Raw genomic sequence first — 23,094 nt, 5'->3', positions numbered from 1 at the left:
TATTATCATCTGTTTCTGTGTGTCTGTGACATTATATGCAAAATACTGAATAGTTAGGCGACATTGGCATTTTCCGTTGCCATTCACCGCTATGTTTCTGTTTTTACAATTAAAGTAAAAATCATTTAGAACTACGTCGACTCTGTTGAGTGAGATTCGACTACGCAACGCAACCCAATTCGTTTTTCTTAATTATTTCGTTGTCACAACTGTCACAATGATTTTTGAGTAATAGCGCGTCGTTAATTTATTTAAAAAATCACTGAACAAGTTATTTTAATTCGACAATCACTCGTGTACCATTTTGAGATTACATTAATTACAATTTTAAAATTCTTGATAAACACCTATGGATTCCAGTATAGCGGATTTTTTGTTACTGTCTTTTATTAACATTAATTATTAAATATTAAATTTTATATTTTTTAATAAGGATTCAATGTTTCGGTTTTTGTTTTTTTTATTATTCTGTTTCTATGGTCGGTCCCTTTTAAATTAAACATTTCTCTCAATTTTTTAAAGATATAATAAAATATTTTTATAAAAACGAACCATAAAATATAAAATAAAACCCAAATACTTAATGCTTGGTTAATTTTTTAACTTCGATACAACAATTCTTCCAACAAAATTTTATCAATTAACACGCAAGAATAAATTTAATTAATTTGAAAATAGAGAATTTTAATTAAAAATTCTCTCTTAATTCGTTTTTAATATTTGATAAAATTTGTAATAATTTGAAAAAATATTTAAACAATGAATAGTTTCACTTAGAAACAAGGTAATAATTAACTTACAATAATTACAAATTTTATCTTTAAAGTGATGTCAAATAAATTTAGAGCTTCATGCTTTTTGTTGTGAAGGCAATAACAAAAAATAACTAGGTCATATCAAAATATAGCTAAAATGTAGTGGCATATTATTCTTCTTGAAGTTGATCGATGGTTTAAATGACATTTCGCGTATCTGAATTTTCATAAAAAATGAATAGATCTCAATAATGAAATAACAAAACCTTTACAAATTCAATTTGTTTTATTAGCTATTATACCGAATAGCTTCTGTATAATTCTGTATAATTTGTAGAATTAGCTTCTGTATTTCTGTAGAAGTAGCTTTTATAATACCTTGCGAAATATTAGTAAATTGAAAATTTTAATTATTAATAATAAAGTAAACTAATATAGTATTTTATGTAGTATCATTTATATAAGCGTGTGACGTAGTAGTACACAAACATACACATATTTACAATAAAATATCTGCTATTGAAATAAAAAAATAATTTGAAATTTATTATATAACATTTGATTTTTCCCAAAACATAAGTTTATACTAATAATTCACAATTTAAATGTTACTTTTTTTCTTTCTGCATAAAAATTGTATATTTTGTACGTCATGTTTCAAAACAAAAAAAAAAAACAAAATTAAAATCCCAATAGACCATTCCTACAGAATTCACAGAACAATTTGGAAATAAAAGTTTGTATGTATATATATACATATCTATAATATATTATCAAGGGTACTTGGGGTGTCAAATCCTAAATTTTTTCTTAAAATATATTCAATAAATGGAAAATTTATTTAGAAGAAAATAAAATGTTATCAAAAGTATACAAATAAAATAACAAGGTTTTTTGCAACATCACATGTTTTTGATTTTAATATTTGAATTGGTTTATGAGTACGTGAGTAATTCAATGTTAACTCCTTTCTTATTGTTGAATAATCTAACTAAAACTAAAGTTTTCAAATTTAAATTCAATTTCAAATAGTAATTCTATTGAATTTATCCTTTTCCAACATAAAATGAATGAAAACAATAAATTTTATAATTTAGGGTCATAATTACATTTTATTCAATTCTCAAGTATTAAAAAACTTAAGTAAATTTCCATGTTATCTTAACCAAGTTATAAATATTGTACATATATTTCTTTTTTTATCCAAAATAATTACAATAATTTTGAAAAATATTTTTTCCGTGCAGATTGTTGTTATTTTTATAGTCGATAATATCAACAATAAATTTTACTTGTTTATTAATAGAAATTAAGAAACCTGCTATTTAGTTTCCTGAAATTTTATAGTTTTGTACATGTATGTACTTAAGTACATATACTGTCGTAATACATCATCGAAATTCAAAAAATTTTACGACATTTCATACACTATACATATATATATATATATGTATACATATATACACAAGTATGATTGGTATTTTATTTGAAATTTTTACGAATTCTTTTCAAATTTTTTATTTAATAAAAAATATTAAATTAATGTATTTTATACATGAAAATGAAATGTAGATTTTGAATTAAAAAAATACAGTATTCTCTCGATCAATGTGTCTTTTACATTGTACAACAAAAAATTTCCTCTTTAAAACAACATTTACGACTACACATACAGTCAGCGACATAATTAATCGTACGAATGAAAAAACCTTAATAAAAAACGAAATTAAATAAACTAACCCAATTTTCAAATAGAAACAAAATTAAAACAAATAAATTTATTAATTCAATTGAAATTTTTGCAAAAATTATAAAAAAAATTTAAATTATAACAAAAAACATAAAAAATTCATTTAAAAACGCGACATATTTAATCGTACACATAATTTTAACCAAATTATTTATAATGACTTTCAATTCTAATTCCTTGTTTAGTATTTAGTGTTGCCACCACGTCATTTTTGAACCTCTTGCAATCTATTTGGCTTTGATTCAATTAAAGTTTGTAAATATTTAATTGGTATATTCTCCCATTCTCGTTTAATGGCAGTTTTGAGGGTATCCTTGGAAGTTATCTTGTGTTTGCCAAGTTGATTTTCTGAAAAATTTTAAATGTGCTCTATAGCGTTGTGGTACGGTGATTCTGGAGGGGAATGAAGTTGCTTTGGTACATTAAAGAGAAGCCACTCCTTTACAATACCTGAGGTTCGTTTAGGATCATTCTCCTGTTGAAAAATCCATTCATTTTTATAACACATTTTTCGAGCCGATTCTTTTAAATTACCCTTAAGAATATTTAAATAATGAAATTTATCCATTTTGCAATCAATAAATTCAAGACTTCCAACTCCGTATCAAGATATACATCCTCAAACCATAACATTGCCTCCACCATGTTTTACAGTGGATACTAAATTTTTTGTATTGAGTGCCTCCTCTTGTTTTCTCTAAATTTTAGATGGCCCATCATGTCCAAAAATATTAAATTTACTCTCGTCAGAAAAAATTACCCTTTTCCAATGAGATAAATCTGAATTAATATGACTTTTAGCGAATTCCATTCGCTTTTTCTTATTAGTATCTGATATAAACGGTTTTTTTTTTCTTGGAATATTCTTAGGCACGAAAACCACTTCTGTTTAATACTCGTATTCTTTGAATTGTACGACTATAAACATCTTTCTTATAGGTTTCTGAAATTGGTTTAGCTATTTTGATACCAGTTAACTTAGGATTTTGCTTTATTTTTTTTAAAACTTGTCTTTTTTCACGTTTGTCCAATTTTCTAGGCCTCCCAGTTTTTTTCCTGTATCGAACAGAACCAGTTTTCTTAAAATTTTTAACAGTTGATTTACTCCCTTTTCGAATTTTAGCTATTTCACCCAAAGAAAACCCTTTCCGAGTGGTATTTTATTGCGAGTTCTCTGAACTCAATACTGGATTCTTTATCGTTAACCATATCGAACTAATATTAAATACTGACCATTAAAATTTCTACAAAAATAAACGCATTGCATTCAAAATTGCCTCTAAGAATGATAACAACTCAAAATTTTTATAAAATTCTAAAATTTTCATCAGAAAAATAACCTTAAATTTATCGTACGATTAAATATGTCGCAAAAATAAGTAGGAAAAAAACTAATGTGCAAATTTGAGGATTACTCATTCGCATTTCTCACAATTTTTTGTAGCTGAACACAAACATATATTCAATCAAGTGTTCCTACAAAATTTCTTTTTCGTATACGTTTTAGAAATACAAAATCGGGCGCTTTTATCATGCGTACGATTAATTATGTCGCTCACTGTATTTCAAATATTGCTTATGGACGGTTATGAATTTTGTTTGATCTAACACATAATAGCTAAAAGTTTGATGTGCAAATGCCATTGATGAATGTTTGACATTACTTATCTTTTTTCAAGTAATAGAGCGCCACCAAATTTTCATTTTGGCTTTTATACAACAGTAAATAATAAACCAAAATCGAGGTCGTATTATACGCAGCTGTTTAAAAAACGTTGACCCCATATATTTAAATGTATATCAACGCAATAGCCTCGCGACAACTGCACTCAATTCGAATTCTCAATATCGATTATACAGCGTAGAAACTTAAAAACTATTTTCATTGTGTTTTATTTTCTATACAAATTTCAATTACACTTTTATAGCAGTATAGATTTCAGTTTCACGTACATATCTGCGTTGAGATATAATTTTGTCTACCATAATATCGCATACCGTGTGCAGTGACGGTAATTACAAATGCAGCTTAATTTATTTCTAATTCGAGCATCTGAATCATGAGCATCCGATTTAAACTTGAATTTCAGCTGATATCAGCTGAATTGTGTGGCTTTTATAAATGCCAAATCATTTATTTATTAGTCGCATTATTAATGACATATTATACGTTATGGTGAGTATTTACGTCAAACCGTCAACGGATAGTATGTTTTTTATTGGAAAATAAAGAATGTAATATTTCCATCTCAAAATAAGAAGACAATAACACATCAAATTTTGTAAAATAAAAGAGTTAATCGAAATCAGGTTATGTAATATGATCATTCTTTAGAAACCACATATTCTTGAGTTCGGACTCCTCTTTATATAAATGAACGATGTACCGATTAACGCCTGTACTTGTTATATTTCTCTTAGAAAAGTATAATATAAATTTATATTACAATTTTTGCGTTTATTACGTTTTTGCTAGAAACTTAAACATAAAGAAAAAGTAAAAACCCTAGGATACCAAAAAATAACTGCACTTTGTTTAAATGGCAATAAAGAGAGAGAAAAAGTTGAAAAACTCATTAGTTCACAAATACACAACTACCATTTTATTATGCAAATAAGTGCTTGGTCGTTTTTCAAAAGTTTCAATTTTAAAAATTCTATTATTTCCTAAAAAATAAAAACAATTTGTGAATATAAAAATCTAATTAAATTTGAACACATTCCAAACCTCTTTTGTTTTCATATACACACACTATTTTACGCTGACCATCTATTAACAGAACCAACTAAAAATTCAATGACCTACTTTTTTATTAAAGCACTTAAATTCTTTCTATACCAAAAAAAAAAAACAAAACCAAACAAGAGGAGTTAAATAACCTATTTAATGGTAAAACGGTAAAACTATAATATTAACGAAATTTAGCAAAAGACCCTCAATGGAATTTTTCTATTTTCCATTTTTATTATACGATTACCATAAGGCATAGCGGGAGAAACATTAAAATATGTAAAAAAAACAACAAACATACAAAAAATCAAAAATTATACGAACCGAACATGCAAAAGCTTTGATTTCCTTTTCAAGGTCATGTTTTAAACATAATTTTTTTGTGTCGAAAACTGAAATAAAAGCGTGACCAGACACACTTAAAAAAAAATCGTTTTTTTTTCTTTTAAATAAAATAAAAAAATAACAAAAAAATATAGGGAATTTTTCTATATGTATTTGGCTTTCTATTTTCCTTTTTAATTTTTAGCAAAAAGCAGAAAAAAATAAAAGAAAGCAGAAAGCTTTATAGAGCATAAAAAAAGCTAGTCACCATAATCAAATTACAAAAAGGACCTGCCTTCAAAATTATTTGTTTTTTTTTTGCCATATTTTTTATTTTGTAATTTAATTTTACAAAGTGTATCAAATTTTATTTCAATATTTTTTGATTTGGACTAGGTAAAATAATTGAAAAGAAGTCTTAAAAGTTACTATTATCATTTAGGAATTGCTCTTATATGGTTTTGTGATGGTTATCGTTATTTGACATACCATTTAATTTGTTTATTGTGTCGTCATATCAAGTTGAAGAAAAGCAAGAGCGATTTTCTGCGGCAATATGTCAAAATTCCTCTAAAACACACATATTTAAATGGGACTGCCCAGAATTAAGCCGCTCTTATTTTAACAACGGAAATTTTTCGACGTTACATTTCATCGATTTGGTTGTATTTTTACTACTAATGAGTAGCCAAAACTGACCAATTTCAACTGAACAACTTCACCATCTTAAACATATGTATGCGGGATATGAAAATAGTATTTCTATTTTGCAACAGATAGGTCTTTTCGGAGTTATTTTGTCATTTAATTATAATATTTGAAATGTATTTTTATTAAATTGGGATTTTAAAAAAATTAAGGTAAAGCTTTACACATATACCGTTGACAACGTCCAAAAACACCATTCCATTTACAAACGCATACAAGCTTCTAAGTAAATCTTTATTTATCGTAAAATTATCGTAAATTCTATCGTATCTACATATTATATTATAAGTATTAAAAATATATGAAATTAAAAAATTAAAAACTGAAATGTTTTTTTCCGGTACAGGGTAAATTAAAATTGCTTTACGAAAAACTAGGAATGCGGCACCCTCTATTCTAATACAAATCAAAAAAATAAATATGTGCAATGCCATCTACAAAATATCAGCAAAAATAAAGTAAAATAAATAATTTTAAACAAGATTGAAGGATAGAAAAAAATATATTGGTTAATTTAACAATTTCATATAGGATTTTTTGTAATAGAGCATTTGTTTTCTTATCTTGTATTCTTGCATAACAGTAGTATAGGAATTCATAAAAAATCCTTAAAAAATTTATATAAAAAAAATACGAAGAATTTCAAAGAAATTTCAAATATTCTAATATAACAATGAAAATCGGAAAGGAGAATAGAATTTCAAAATTTTTCCAATCATATATAAAAGATTTTACAAAAGATTCTTTATTGGTTGTCTTGAATTTAAATATATAATATAGTAATTGAGTCAAGTAAAAAGTTTTTGGTTACCAAAGAAAAAAAAAACAGAATAAATCGATTAAAAACTTTTTTAATATAGAAAATGGCTTGCTGATATTTTGCTCGAATCGTATCTGAACAAAATATTGTAACCAACGTACAACAATAAATATTTTCTTCTTTTTTTAGAATCAATTTCGAGTAGAAGAATACAATTTTTATAAAAAGAGGAAAAAACTCATTTGAAAAGTATTAAAAACGAAAAACTTTTATCGTAAATTTTGTAATTGAAAAAGTCTTTTTAATGGAAATTAAAGCACAAAATTTAAAAAACAAAATGAATTTCATTTAAGAAGACTTATAAGCTGGCAACAATGCAATTTAATTCAAATTATTCTGACAGCAATTCTGTCATTTTTGATTAAGCACAACTTCATAAAATATTTGTGTTGTAAGCAAACCGTTCAATTCTGTTAAACAAAACTGAATTTAATTTTTGTGAATTTGAAATAAACCGGTGCGACTGGGGCCCCATGAACAACCTTAAAATTACAATAAGATAATTAAATTTATATTTTTAATAATTTTAATACTTTATTTTTCTTTTCAGAGAATTTAAACATTTTTAAGGTAACAAAGCATATATTAAACACCTCAACAGAATAATTGTGAAAAAATATCGAATATTAGTTGGTAAAGTTAATTTTAAGTGGGTAAAATACAAAAGAGAAAAGCAAATCCACATAAAAACACTTCAAATTAATAAAAAATTGAATTACTTAAAAACAAAAGAAGAAAAAATTTAAGTGCGCTTAGTGAAAATTTGTGTTTTTTAGTTTTTTAATAAAAAAAAAAGAAAACATTATATTGTAAAACCTAAACAATCCCAGCAAAAAATTATAAAAATTGTGAATTTTTTGAAATAAAATCAAAGAAGGCCTAAAGAGACAAAATAATTACAACATAAAAAATTAAACGAAAAGTTATAACCTTCAAAATTATAATTTTTAAATTTGTATAAATTTCTAAAAGCATTAAATATAAAATTGGAATTCAAGGATATATGTAACTAAACTAAAATCAAGTAAAATCAACTGAATCCAAGCAGAAAATTAATCATAATTCAATTGCTATACAATCATTAAATTTCGAATTTGACAATTTAAATATTTGTCTTTCTATATATATACATACAACTAACTGTAATTCACGACTTATACGAATAATAAAAAAACAAAATGGCAATCTCATCAAATTTTGGTACTTCCGATAATATTGAATTAACACCAATTAATAAATCAATTAAGTCTGGTTTAAATTTAACACCGAAAATGAAAAGAGCTGCTAACACCAAAAAATTACAATTTACAACACCAGAATATAGTGCAATATCTGTTATACCATCAACTGGTATGAATCGAATGATAGCACCGAATCGTAGAAGGTAATTTATTTTTTTTTATACATATGTATTATTAAAAGTTATTATTAATAGAATTAAAATTATAGTTTTAAAACAACTTGATGTTATGCTAAACTTCATTATACTAAATATTCTTGCACAAATGCAAGAAAATGGTTTAAACATTCCTGTACTATTGTGGGACTTTTTGAGTCATGATTTTTACAATACATTTGTAGCATTTGCAACCTCTAATTTTCAAAAGACAGGGCTATTACATTGCACTCCTTTTGCATCGGGTTTCTAACTTATCAGGAAAATTTCGAAATTTTTTTATACGTTAACGATTAATATAGAGAAATAATAAACCTATTATTTCTTATATAGATAATACGCCAACATTTAAAATTCGAACCAGTTTTCTAAATGTAATTATTTTAAGTCTAAGCCAAAAAGAAACTCATTTTATGAACAAAATTTAGTATTCCCTGCAATTTGTATATTGTTATGATGAATAAATATTCACAATAGTTCAGCAAAAATCACAATAATGACAATCTTTTACATTTTCTGTTGCAATAAAAATTTTTTGTTCTAGCGTAAAATTCCATTTATTTAAAAAATAAATCTTATTCACCTTAATGTAATTCACCTTTTAAATTACGTTTTTATTTTTAATTTATTATTATAAAATCGTATAAACAATATTTTTAATAGGATTTTTCACCTTATGAACTCAGAAAGATTCACTTTGATTTTGTTTATGCATACCTAGTTGGAAATTATATTTTATATGACATTCCATACCGTTTTTGTACGTTTTGATTCCAAAGTTGATGCAGCTGGTTTCGTATGGAAAAATTGTATGAATTTTTTTTTTGCATTTAATAAAAAGCATTTTCTTTTATAAACAAAAAAAATTTACTTTTCCACAGTACTATGATGAAATTTTGTTGAAAAGTGGCTCTGGTGTACACATATGTGTACTTTAGGCGAACAGAGCAACAGAAATGAAGATATAGAGATTGCTTGTAACTTTAAAAGAATTTAATTTTTCCAAATTTTCAAGAATTGTGAAAATTTTTAAATGTTTCACGTAAATGTGAACAGAAAATCTTTTAAAAACTTTAAATTCACCTCCTCATCAAAATTAAGTAGATTTCCATTATGAAAATCTTCATTTAAACGAAGAAGAAATATTTTTTTTAGAAAAAAGCAAATCACATCATTAATTTAATTTTTTAAAATTTATTTCTTTTCTCTTTTTTTACGTATCTACGAGTACTTCCATTTTACTTTATCATGTTGGAAAAAATCTTACAGACCATAAAATTAATCAAGACATTATTATTTTCGCTGCTTTTTTTTTGTTTTAATTTTTTTTTTAAATTTATATTTTTCTAAAATTTTAAAACATTGCTGTAATTTAACTTTACCTCATATTTTACTTTCTGTTTTTGGTTTTTTTATCATCAGCCATTCTAATAATATAAATTGTCCTTTATGAATTTTTAGATGTTTAACGATTTTTCTCTATTTGAACACACTTATTGTTTATGCTGACTTTTCTTCTCTTTGTGAATTTTATATGTTTGTATATATACATACGTATTTAATTCATATGCTTGTATATAATTCATATAATTTAATTCATATCATTTGGTTAAAAACGGAATGTGATGTGATGACAGTAAAGTATTTTTGCTGAGTTTTGAGTATTTTAATACTAATATACTGCAACATATTTACAAACATTATTTTCTGTATGCCGTAGTGTATGAGTTTTTTTTGTTAGATTCTGTAAAAAATAAAATTTCTGGCTTAAAAAAATTGTTAAATGTGAAAAATTATCACATTATTTTATACCTTATTTATTTGCTATACCTTAGTCATTTTGTATTTATTGTTGGTCTAATTTTGGTATTTCGATCCATGGGAACCTGTTCAAACTCTTATTTACTATAATGTAGAAAATTATTAAAAGAAAGTGATTAAATTTAAGAAATTAAAAATTTTTGTTATTACCAAGACACATAACCAGTTAAGAAGCCCGCCTTAACGTATAAAATCGAAGATATAAAGTGCGAAAGCGTCATACGGATAATTTAAAATGAAAGTCAGAATATTTTTAATTTCTTACTTTTTAATTTTCTTTAAAATTTTACAAAAATTCACAATATAACCACTTTTGGCCAATTTTAATTAATTTTGAAAATAGAGGAAAAACTCAAATTTTTATAGGGTCAAAATTCGATGAAAAGTTCAACTAGAAAATTTCCTCTTAGAAAAGCAGAATAGGAAAAATTATTTTTGCCATTAAAGACTCTATTCCAATACTTTCAAATTTTAATGCTAAATTGCGAATTCAGACGGCTTTTATGAAAACGACAGAATATGAAAAGAAGGCGACTTTCAAATTCTTTTTTCTATGAAAAAGTTATATCGTATATGTGTTCCGGTCATATTCAGATATATTAACGCATTTTATTTTTTATTTCAATTGCACCATTCCTCAGCCCAGTTCTTATAAATACAATTATATTACTATATTGTTCTCACAATTGCTCTATAACGGCAGCTCGATTACTTTATATAGATTTCCTGCGCTTTAGATTCTTACTAGATTTTGAAATTTTAATTGTGATAATATTGCTTAATTGATAAATATTAAATGCATAAAAAACTATTTATTTATCCTTGTTTACATTTATTTACATTCGACCGTCACCATTTATAAATACCAAAAGTCTTATTTACACATTATATATCAAACATTAACAATTTTCAATGATAACTGTTGCTTCGTAAGATCTACAAATCTTTAAAATTTCATACATTTCTCTATTTTATTTGTATAATCTCTTAAACTATAAAATTTTAGTTTTTACTCAGTATGAGTATTTCATTTCAAAATAAAGAAAGAAAAACATTTATTATTTGCACAAAAGTGATGATATTCTAAATAATAATGTTGTCAGCTGAACTGTTTTTATGACGTCAAACATGATAGATAAGCAAATATATGTATGCACATAATTGTATAGGGATGTGTATGTACAACTTTTTTTTAAATTGACCATAAAAGAAATGTCAGAAAAAAGTTTGAACTTTATTAAGCTTTATAATGTGCATAAGTTGCAATTCCCAGGCAATGATTATTAAAGTCCTCAAATTTTGCGAAAAAAGAAATAAAAAACAAGTAAAAACGTTTCAGTCGGTATGAACCGATTGAATTATACCCTGCACCTTTCATTGTTGTATAGCAATTACTCAAACCTGTAAAACCATTCTATAGAAACTTCACGGATATGTCCGATCTATAACTGATCGGACAAATATTTAAAATTAGCTTTTGGAGTTGTATGGCAGGTACCCGAACCTGCCAAGCAATTCCACTAAAACTTCGCTAATATATCTGATCTATAATTGGACACACAACTGCCAAGTTTCATGAATCTAACTTTATTACTTTTCCAAATATTTAAAATAAGCTTTTGGACTTGTATGGGAGCCACTCGAACCTGTCAAGCAATTCCACCAAAACTTCAGAAATATCTTTGACCTATAATTGGACACACAACTGTCAAGTTTCATGAATCTGTCTTTATTATTTTTCCAAATATTTAAAATTAGCTTTTGGAGTTGTATGGCAGGTACCCGAACCTGCCAAGCAATTCCACTAAAACTTCGCAAATATATCTGATCTATGATTGGACACACAACTGCCAAGTTTCATGAATCTAACTTTTTTATTTTTTCAAATATTTAAAGTAAGCTTTTGGACTTGTATGGGAGCTACTCGAACCTGTCAAGCAATTCCACCAAAACTTCAGAAATACCTTTGACCTATAATTGGACGCAGAGCTGCCAAGTTTCATGAATCTGACTTTATTATTTTTCCAAATATTTAAAATAAGCTTTTAGACTTGTATGGGAGCCACTCGAACCTGTCAAGCAATTCCACCAAAACTTCAGAAATATCTTTGACCTATAATTGGACACACAACTGCCAAGTTTCATGAATCTGACTTTATTATTTTGCCGAATATAAAAAATTTGCTTTTGGAGTTGTATGGCAGCCACCCGAACCGGTGCAGCTATCTCATTAAAATTTTTAGAGCATATGTAGAATATAATTGGACACATGTATACAAAATTCTATATTTGTACCTTTATTAGTTTTTGAAATAATTAAAATAAACTCTTTGAGTTGTATGGCAGCTACCCGAACCCGTTGTCCGAATTGGTCCAATAACAATAGGGTTCGTCCTTGGCACAAAAGAAGCAACTTGTGAAAGTTTGGTGTCGATTGCATTATTCGTTTTTGAGTTATCGTGCGATCGGACGGACGGACGGACGGACGGACGGACGGACGGACGGACGGACGGACGGACGGACGGACGGACGGACGGACGGACGGACGGACATGTCTAAATCAACGCAGAATTTTACGCTGAGCAAGAATATATATATATGTCCATACCGCAGATGACTCCTTCAAGTAGTTACAAACTCCATACCAAAGTTAATATACCCTTCACGAAGTGCAGGGTATAAAAATATAAACATAAATTAAACTATACATCAAAATGACATAAAGCCTTTCAAAAAAATAAAATAAGGTGTTATTATTTTTATATTCACCATCACCACCTATTCATTTGAGTAAACACATGCCCATGCAAGCATATAATAAAATATTTCTTAAAGAAATAAAACAGAATAAGTAACAAAATAGTATGGCAGGCCATATAAAAGAATTTTGCATTTTTATTACAATTTTGCACACCATTTTAATGTTTTTGTTTCTTTATAAAATTAACTTGGGTAGCGAAAATGTTCTTCAGAATTATCGTAGTACGAGAACGAAAAAAAATTAGTTTCAAGAAATTCAAATTCAATATTCACACAACTACATACCTACATATATAATTTAAAGGAAAACAGTAACCCATAATATTAAGCGTTACTTAACTTGAAGCCTGGCTTCACTCAAGCCAATCAAAATAGTTTTGCTTACTTGCCTTCAAGTGTTAATAATGACTTGCAATGAATGTAATAGCGAAACGTCATTTTCGGCTTTTAAGCTGACATAGTTTCGAGATGATTTCAAGCTAAGTACTGTCAATTTCGGCAGAATATACATTTTGAGAATATTAAATTTTAAATTAATTTAAAAAGGCCCTTGTAAAGTCGGCTCAGTAACGTTCAATTTAAAAAAAAATTTTTATTTCTCTATTATGTAGATTAAGGATATTTTAATGCTTTCGAACAACGACTTGAAAATGAAATCTAAATACTGGACTTGAGCAGATTATTAGCTGTATACCCTAATGAATATAACTTTGTCCAATAACATAATAATTGATGACAGACGCTACCCATTTAAGTCAAAATATTTAAAATTCAGTATCAAGTTATAAACCGGATTATTAAAATACTTTCTTTTTATAAATGAAGTACAAATATATTGTCCTTTGAATAAACTTAGTTCATTGTAACACTTTAATGAATATGATGAATTGTTCTAATGCATTTCGAAATAGTAAAATCTTCATACATGTTGTATTAGTTGATATACATGTGTACTATTCAAACCACGCAAAAAATAACATTTGAAAAAAATATCTTGTCTAAAATATTATGATGAATCGTTCAACACAGTTTATGGTATTTCACGCTGGTGTTAGAAAATGTGTAAAGAACAATACACAAAAAACAAAGTACAAAGTATTCACAATTTAGACATGCAACAGACGAAATTTAATTCTTCTTAAAGCCATCCATTCATCATTGTGTCATCAGTATCCTTTTTTAATTTATGAGGTTTAATTTTATATGAAATATTAAAAATGCAATTTTTACACATAATATATAATATTTGTAAATGTAAAAATTTAAAGCATTGAAATGAAATTTTGTCGTAGATTAATGGTGGCACGTTAACAAAAGAGTAACAACCTAATAAGCAATTTCTCTCGTATAAACAACTTAAAATTAACTTACTTTTGAGAGAAATATCCTTGCCGGCAGTATCATAAAAAGTTTGATGTTAGTACATTTATCGTACTAAAACTTTATGCAAATGTAAATTAAAAAAAGAACTTATTTACATTTTGGCATTTACTAATAAAAAAGTAAATATATACAACGCTTATTATATATTAACACCGTGTTTATAAAATACTTATAAACTACTCATAGAGATTTCGTTTCGATAGCTCTAAAATGAGATACTGCAAAGAGTTGGCGAATAACATTTAACCCCTTGCCTTACATGCCCCTTGGAATTATCATAAGATAAAACTTTTTAAAGTATTTTGGTTTTTATTTAATCTATTTATATAAAAGTAAAAACTATTTAATTTGTAATACAGTTTCGCATGAATTATCACATTCACATTCCAATTGTTCTAATGTGTCTTTCCCATATATTTCACAGTCAGATTTATCACTTTCGTACAATAAATTTTCAATTGTTGCAGACATTTTTAGGATTATTTTACACGAATTGGATTTAATAAAATGTAAACGAACTGAAGTAAAATCGTAAAATATTTCAATTAGACAAACTAACGGTTTATTAAAAAAAACTCTTGCAACCGTTATCTATATTAAGGTCAATTTAGCTAAAATATAAAAAAGATCATGTGCAACAATAATAAGATGTATATTTTCACAAGTTTAAAGAAATTCATATGATTTTGAACATTAAAATAAATTTCAGAAAATTTTTCATTTTCCATTTCACCCAAAATTTTAATATAAATTTCAACACTAATTTATAAAAATTGATTTGAAAAATTAAAGTAATTTATATAAAAATTTATTTAAGAATCAGGAACGGAAATTTAAAATTCATACCTAATAAAAATTAACAAAATCATTGAATTAAATTTATTTTACTGGAAGTGTACATATATAAAATTAAAAATAATAACAAAACATTCAATATTTTCTCTTGTACTCCAAGAAAATCTTATGTACTCAAAAAAACAAAAGGAGCCAATTAAGAACATTAAAGAATCATTATTCAAAATAATAAATTAAAATTTTTAATTATTTGGTTTCATAGAATTAATTTTTAATAATATTACCTTATATTTTTAATATTTAATTTTCCATATATAAAAACTAAACTTTAGAATGAAAATTGTTCAAAAAATTAAAAATTATTTTCATTATTAGTTTTATTATTCAATAAAAAAATTTTTGCCACATTCTTTATGCAAATATTTATAATAATGTTCAATTTAGTCTTATACACAGTACACATTATGTATGTTTACGGAGTATATTTTATTTTCATTTGTATGTATGTTTGTAGTAAACTTTTTTTTAATATCGTACTATTTAAATTTCATTCAAAAAAATTTGAGACATTGAAAACTTCTCTTAAGAGTCAAAAACTTAAAAATAAAAATATCGTAAAAAGCTCATATATTGCAAATGTTTTCTGGCTCTCGTTTTAATTTGGCCGGAAGGGAAGAAATATTATGGATTTATTAATAGAATCTCCATTTTTGCTCAATATATCATGTGTGCATTTTAAAATATTGGATTGAATTTGTGTTGTCATATTGTATTTCCCATATTAAGGAAAAAAGAAATTTCACGAAAATATATGGCTTTTTTGGAAATCACAATACGTTCCGTTTCCATTAATGATCAGGTATAAAATTTTTTGAATTAAAGCAACGCAATATGTAATGCGGTAAAACTCTTTTGATGAAAGTAGTAGCAAAATAATTCAAACTACTAAACTAAATTTATGTGCGTCGTTAAATTCAATTTCCATTGATTCGACGTCTATATATACTTATACAGAGTGAGAGAAATTATGTTAAATGCAATATTTGTGTCCGTAACAATTATTATACATAAATTTCATCAAATTTATTCATAATTTAATCTAATTAATTTTATTTTTAATAAAATATAAATACTCAACTTTATACCTTAATTTATTCTTGTAAAAATTAGGTAAATAACTTAAATTTAAATATTAATTTAATATTTCATTAATTTAATATTAAATGTTATGCAAAATATTACACAATTTCCTTAATAAATTAAATGTATATACATGATGTATGTAAATAGTGCAAAAAAAAATTAAATCATAAAATATAAAACTTAAAAATTTATGGCATGAAAAATTATGTGGTAATTTTTAATTTGAAAATTTTTAATAAATTTATGATTACTTATTTGGATTGAATTTTTATTAAAATTTATTATTTATTTTTGCATATGTATATGTACAAGTAAAATACAGGAAATATAAATATTTACATATTGTATGTACACACAAATCAATTCATTTTAATTAGAATTGAAAATAAATAAAATATTTATATTGTAATAGGGATGGCACAAACTCAGATGTCAGTGTTTAGTGTAATTGCTTGCAATTATTTCCTCGTGTCACCCTCAAGGTTCTCTAATAATAATTAATATTGTCATGCAAATGACTGTTCGTTAAATTTGGATGCTTATCTTGTTTAAAGTAGATTTAGAAAATTTTAATTTTTTTTCATATTCAATTTAGAGTAGACAACAGTTTCGAAGAATTAACATTTCCAATTTGTTTATGTGATCGCTGTATTTAAATATAAAAAATGTTTAAAATATTTATCTTTCCTTTAAATGTTGTCGTTGATTAAAAATAAATCGAATAGCTATAAATAAACTCTCGAAGTGCCTACTCACTTTGCATATATACACATATTTATGTACACATTTTTAAATTATTACGTTTAAACTGATTATTTCCTGCAAAAACAAAATTTTATCGTAATTCGAATAATGAAAGAGTTCTAAAGAGTTTCATTCCATTTTATAGTCTACTATATAATAAAATCTATTATCTATATTAGTTCAAAGAATATTTTTGTATATACAATTACTGATTGATTATTCATGATGCTAAAGGTAGCCAACAATCAGTCAATCACTTTTTTTGACAGTAGATTTATTAGTAAAGAGCAGATCTGTAATATTAAAATTTTATTTATTTAGTTTCTATTTTTTTTTTTTTAATTTCTTTTTACTTTTTTTATTTATTTTAAATTTTTGTATTATACAATAAACAATTTTTTTGGTATTTTATTGTTGCAAAAATTTTTGTGCAAATTCAAAATTTTTTGCAATTTAAAATATTTAGGTCTAATTTTGTCCTCAATGTATAAAAATATCATAAATAAAAATAAAATTTTGAATAGACCTAAAATAAAAAAAAAAAGTGAAAATGAAAATTTATTTAAATTTTCATTATTTATTTACATTTGAATTTTATTTTTCTCATTAAATATTTATAAACTATTTTAAAAATGATTGCGTTCCCAAAATGATTTATGTATAATTTTTTTTTTTGGCTAATTAATTATTTATTATGTTGTTTATTAATAAGTAATAAAGTAAAGCTGGAAACACATATACATGCACACCTGCTTATATGTTCATATATATATATAAAATGTAGCACATTTTTGACAACATAAATCTGTTCTGTGTGCAAAATATGAATGATTGAATATGTATACAGAATATGTTGCAAAAATATTTAAATAGATTTGGGAATTCGGATATTTTTGGAATATTTACAAGAATATAGAAATATAACAAAATAAAAATAGATTTAGGATTCTAAAATTAAAAATTTTACGTTTTTTTCGTAAAATTCTTATTGATAAAGTAATTTGTTTGACTGTCATTTTAAAACTATTTAGTTATTTTAATTCTAAGTCGGAAAATTATTTTTGAAGTTCATTAATATAAAGACCTATACCACCCTTTCTTTAAAACATTAAAAATGTATAAAAATTTTTTTTAAAGTTATGCAAAAATGTCAAAACTCAAACTGGTTCTGAGGGTAAAATTCCCTCAGGAAAATTAAAAAAAAAAATTTTTACTTATTCACAATTTGTTCAGTTGTTGTGTTCAGAAAACTAAGAACTTCAAGCAAAAATTCTCAAATGAAGTAACTGAAAAACTCAAAGTTTGGCTTTTTTGGATAATTGGATAATGTCTCAAAGACATTATCCAATTATCCAAAAATTTTACTTTTATTTTAATAAATTTTGTCTTTAGTGTTTTTATGACTTCGTTGAATCAAAATAGTTTGCGAATATCACATTTTTTCTTAAAATTCAATTAAATTCAATAAAATATTTTAATTAACACAGAGTACAATCGGTTTCAAAATGTTGTCTGCAAATTATTAGAATTCTCTACATTTTAATAATCATACCTTTTACATTATTTTTTTATTTTAATGCTAAACTATATATTATAATTAAATATTTTTTATCGTACGTGACAATTTATCAATAACGTAAATTGAATAATCATATTAAATTTAACGTTATTGTAATCAGTCCAATCAAGAACGATAAATTGATTTAGATTATATTCACGCTAAATTATAATATTATTGTATCAAAAAATTATCCATATTTAAAATTTTATTGACATAATTTTAAGTCGAATGTAAAAATTGCTGAAAATTGTAAAAGAGTACACACGCTAAATTCTTTATTTTATATAAGCATTTTTTAAATGGTAATTTTGTCATCGCAACATAGAATGCGAATGTTTCTACATTAAATAAATAAAAAATAGAACGAAAGACAACAATATTAAAAAGATAAATTTTTTCCAGAAATAATTTTTAATAATTTTAAATTAATTTTATAAAATTGGTTTTCAAAATAATACGAGGAAAGCGAAAATTAAATATATTGGCATTTTAATTAAATTTATGTCTAATAGGATTTTTTTCCCCCTAATTCCATTTTGATATAATAATATCCTTTTTTTTTGCCAAATTGCCGATTTTGATAATCGCCTCCATAAAAATCGATTTTCTACAAATTTTTTTAAGCATTTTATTTTGTATACAAAATGTTTACTATTCTAATTAGTTGTGTCATATATATTTTAATTAATAACATGATAAATTATCAAAAAAAAAAAAATGCAATGTGTAGTTGTGGTAATTTTAATAAATGTTTTTAAGGTCATTATATCATCATAATATAGTGATGGTTGGTTGTTGAGTAATTTTCATTTGATTTGATAAATTAATTTTTATTAAAAAAAAAAACTATTTTTGCTTATATAAGCCTTTTTTATGATATCTATATAAAATTTGGAATAGGTATTAAAAAAATTGTTTAGTATTTCAAAAATATGAGTATATGGGCGGATGTACTTAGTTAGAATTTAATTTTATTCAAAATATAGCGAATTATACTGTAAAAGTACTTTTATACGCCATTACATAATTTGAAAAATTCAAATTCTTTTTGTGTGATACAAAATATATAAAGAAACTAAAAAAATTACGGTAATATCAAGCACACAAACATACATACACACATATAATAATTTGTGAAAGCAATTTGAAGTGATTAAAAACAAAATGTTCTAATCCATAAATTGTCGATTTCGAGATATTTGCTTAAACACTATTAAGAAATATATTAAATGATATAAAACAGTTCAATCAAGGCAACTCTGCTCTTTAAAAAAACGTTGTAACCACATTTTGTAAATGTAAATATTTCGTAAAACTGTCCTATGAACTTCATTTTTTTGATCTAATTTGTGAAAATGTTAATTATTTAAATACATACAGGAAAAACAGGTACATTTATAAATTTCTTACGTATACAGAACATGAAAGTTCTGTATACGTAAAATTTTGCCCAAAATTTCTAAAATCAAATATTTTGAATATTTAAATTATATTCATCTCGAAATGTCATTTTTTATGGGATGGATCAATTTAATCTTAAATGTCTTATAAAAACCAGGCATAGAAGCCCTTATAAATATAATCTAAATATATAGGTATAAAATAAAAACGAACAGGCTCTTATTAATCTTCAATCAGTATCAATAAATGAATAGCACAGGTAGATATATTTTTCTTAATGTAAAATTATTATTAAAAATTTAAAATTTGAATCTAAATCTTAAACCTGCCAATAATTTATTGTCTTCATTATTCAATTTATTTCTTTAATACTTTTAGTTTTAAAGGATTGCATGGTAATGTCATGAATTTGCATAAAATTCATTGTTATTTGTTTGATTTTGGCAACACCAAATGCGCATAATAAATTTATTGTTGTCAGATTATCAAATATATTTTTCTTAGGAACCCTAAAAATATGCAAATGTTAAAAAATTTTAATAATTCATTAACGCGGTATGTGCAATTGAAATAACAAGTTAATGTAAAAGAGGCTCCTTAAAAATATTTTACCCGAAGGTTCCAATTTCAACACTACAAAGCAGTTCTTCACTAAATGTATGTTGTTTTCTAATTTTTTTTTATGAATATTCATAAAAAAATGAATGAAATATTTTTTTTTTTCAATAATCATTTCGAATAAATTAATTTCATAAAATAAATATTTATTATACTATGTATATATAATATCCATCTGTAATATTTGTGTAATTTATACTGTCTATTGTTTTATTGAAAATAATCGCATTATAATAATATAATTACATATTTTAATTAAATGTCATTCATTTTCTAATAATCTCCTATTAACATAACTATACTATTATATATGCATATAATGTATAACAAAAATTGAATGAAAACAAAAAATATAATAAATATTAAATCATATTATACGATATATCATTACACTTTAACATATCACTTTTATAATAGCACACATTTTACCAAACACATTATACTTAAACACAAATTTGATATATCAACACATACATGTTTAAATATCTCTAAAGGATTATAATATAGTGAAATAAATTATATCAGGTTAAAATCACATGCAAGTTTTCCCACCTGTATTAGAGTGTTATATAAATTCATTTAATCTTTCAAGTTGAATGAAAGTTTACAAATATTATGAGATACATGTATGCATTATGTGTATATATTTATATAATGGTTATTGTAATTCCGTGAAAATTTTGACATGCTTATAATATTTATATAATATAAGTATAACAATTTATGTAAGTATACACATATTTAATTTAACAATATCATTAGTGATAAACATTATGTTAAAAGCACAATAATAAAATCTTAATGGCATTGTAAATAGAATTTTGTTGAATGGTTTTTTATATTACAACTTGCAATTTCACTGGGTAATCATATTATTATGAAAAATTTTGTTTTATAAGAGATGAATTCTTAAATATAAACGATACAAACGATAAATGCCTCGATATATAATTGTTGGTAATATATCAAGGGATTAAAATTTATAAAGTGCAAAATATTTTCAAAGAAAAATATATTTTTTTAATTTTAATTTGTATATTCGTTTATCAAAAATATACTTTCAAAAAATAAACCATTATTTTAATTATTTGTATATAGAGATTTGTAAATTGAAATGATTGATGCAAATGATTTTCAAAAACCAATTATTGTCTATCCTACTTTGATTTCTTATAATGGGACGGGATTAAATGAAATATGTACGTCTCTAGACGTTGAAACAGCCCCCTATTTAAAAATATAATCTTATTGCATACACTTAGGAGTTAATAAAAAAATTAAGAGAAATATTAACTTAATAAAAGAATTGTACGTTTAATTATGACATTTAAAATGCATTTTCTGATAAAAGAAGAAAATGATCGTTGGCTCTTCGTTGTTATACTGGAGTATAAACATTAATAATTTTATGATTCTTTCATTTTAGCAGTACATTTTAACAATACACATTTACACACAATATCCTATCTGGCCAGGAACTCCTTTAAAACTACAAATTCATTTTACTTTAAAACACATCACCATAATAAATTAACGAACTAAAGAATTTTACTATATACCAAATACAAATAATTGAACGCAAATAATGTCCAACACTATGGACATCATTTAAAATATTTTGTAATTATCATTATAATAACACTTCTAAATACATGTAAATTCTGAAAGAAAAGAAAAAAAAACTAATTGTGTACATAATATAACATAATTATATTATAAATGTATATTACACAAAGTATACAAACAATAATCAAGAAATATTCAAATAAATAAATTTATATAATGGGTGATTTTCTTTTGTTACATTTTTTGGTTTTTTCATTGTTATTGTCATAACATTCGAATTTGCATTATTCGTTCAAAATTTACAAACATAACTGTCTCAATTTTAACTTTTTCCGAATTTGTTAGTTGACTTGAAATGTCAGTTTTATTTTATAGGTCACGATATATTGCGAATGACAACCAAACATCATTCATAATTTATTTATATTTAATAATTATTATACCAGGGTAGTTTAAACACAATTTTGATTTGTTAATTTGTCGCCAATTAAGATTAAGAGATTGACGCTTATTAAATTGTTTTATTTTGACGTACATAGATTAATGCGGCTTCATTAAAAATATTAAATAAATATGAATCAATATCAGAATATATCAATATATTCTAGCTAAAATATGGAAAACTGCCTCAAAATTCGTTTTCGTGAATATACACAACCATTCAAGTACAAAAATGAATGGCAAATTTACAAATTTTTTGTGTTTTTTTTTCAAAAGTTTTAAAATAAAATTCTTAAAAAATCGTTCATTTACAATATAATTTTCAAAAAGCTTATACAAAAATGTTATATTCTTATCCTTCCATATTATTTACATAA

General features: G+C 24.5%; 1 protein-coding gene across 3 annotated transcripts in view; it reads left to right on the top strand.

Moving 5' to 3' along the window:
* Window positions 1-23,094, top strand: part of LOC129606647 (uncharacterized) — a 95,692-nt gene that overhangs the window by 9,988 nt on the left and 62,610 nt on the right. For all 3 annotated transcript variants that reach the window (XM_055517062.1, XM_055517063.1, XM_055517061.1), the window contains exon 3: window positions 7,639-8,472. In XM_055517062.1, the coding sequence (XP_055373037.1) occupies window positions 8,267-8,472 (206 nt within the window). In that variant the 5' untranslated portion in view covers window positions 7,639-8,266. The remainder of the gene's footprint in view (window positions 1-7,638; window positions 8,473-23,094) is intronic.

This window comes from Condylostylus longicornis, unplaced genomic scaffold, assembly GCF_029603195.1.
Source record: "Condylostylus longicornis isolate FDR11 unplaced genomic scaffold, ASM2960319v2 ptg000020l, whole genome shotgun sequence".
Taxonomy (NCBI): domain Eukaryota; kingdom Metazoa; phylum Arthropoda; class Insecta; order Diptera; family Dolichopodidae; genus Condylostylus; species Condylostylus longicornis.
The sequence above is the reverse complement of the archived record's forward strand: the minus strand, read 5'-3'. Positions and strand labels throughout refer to the sequence as shown.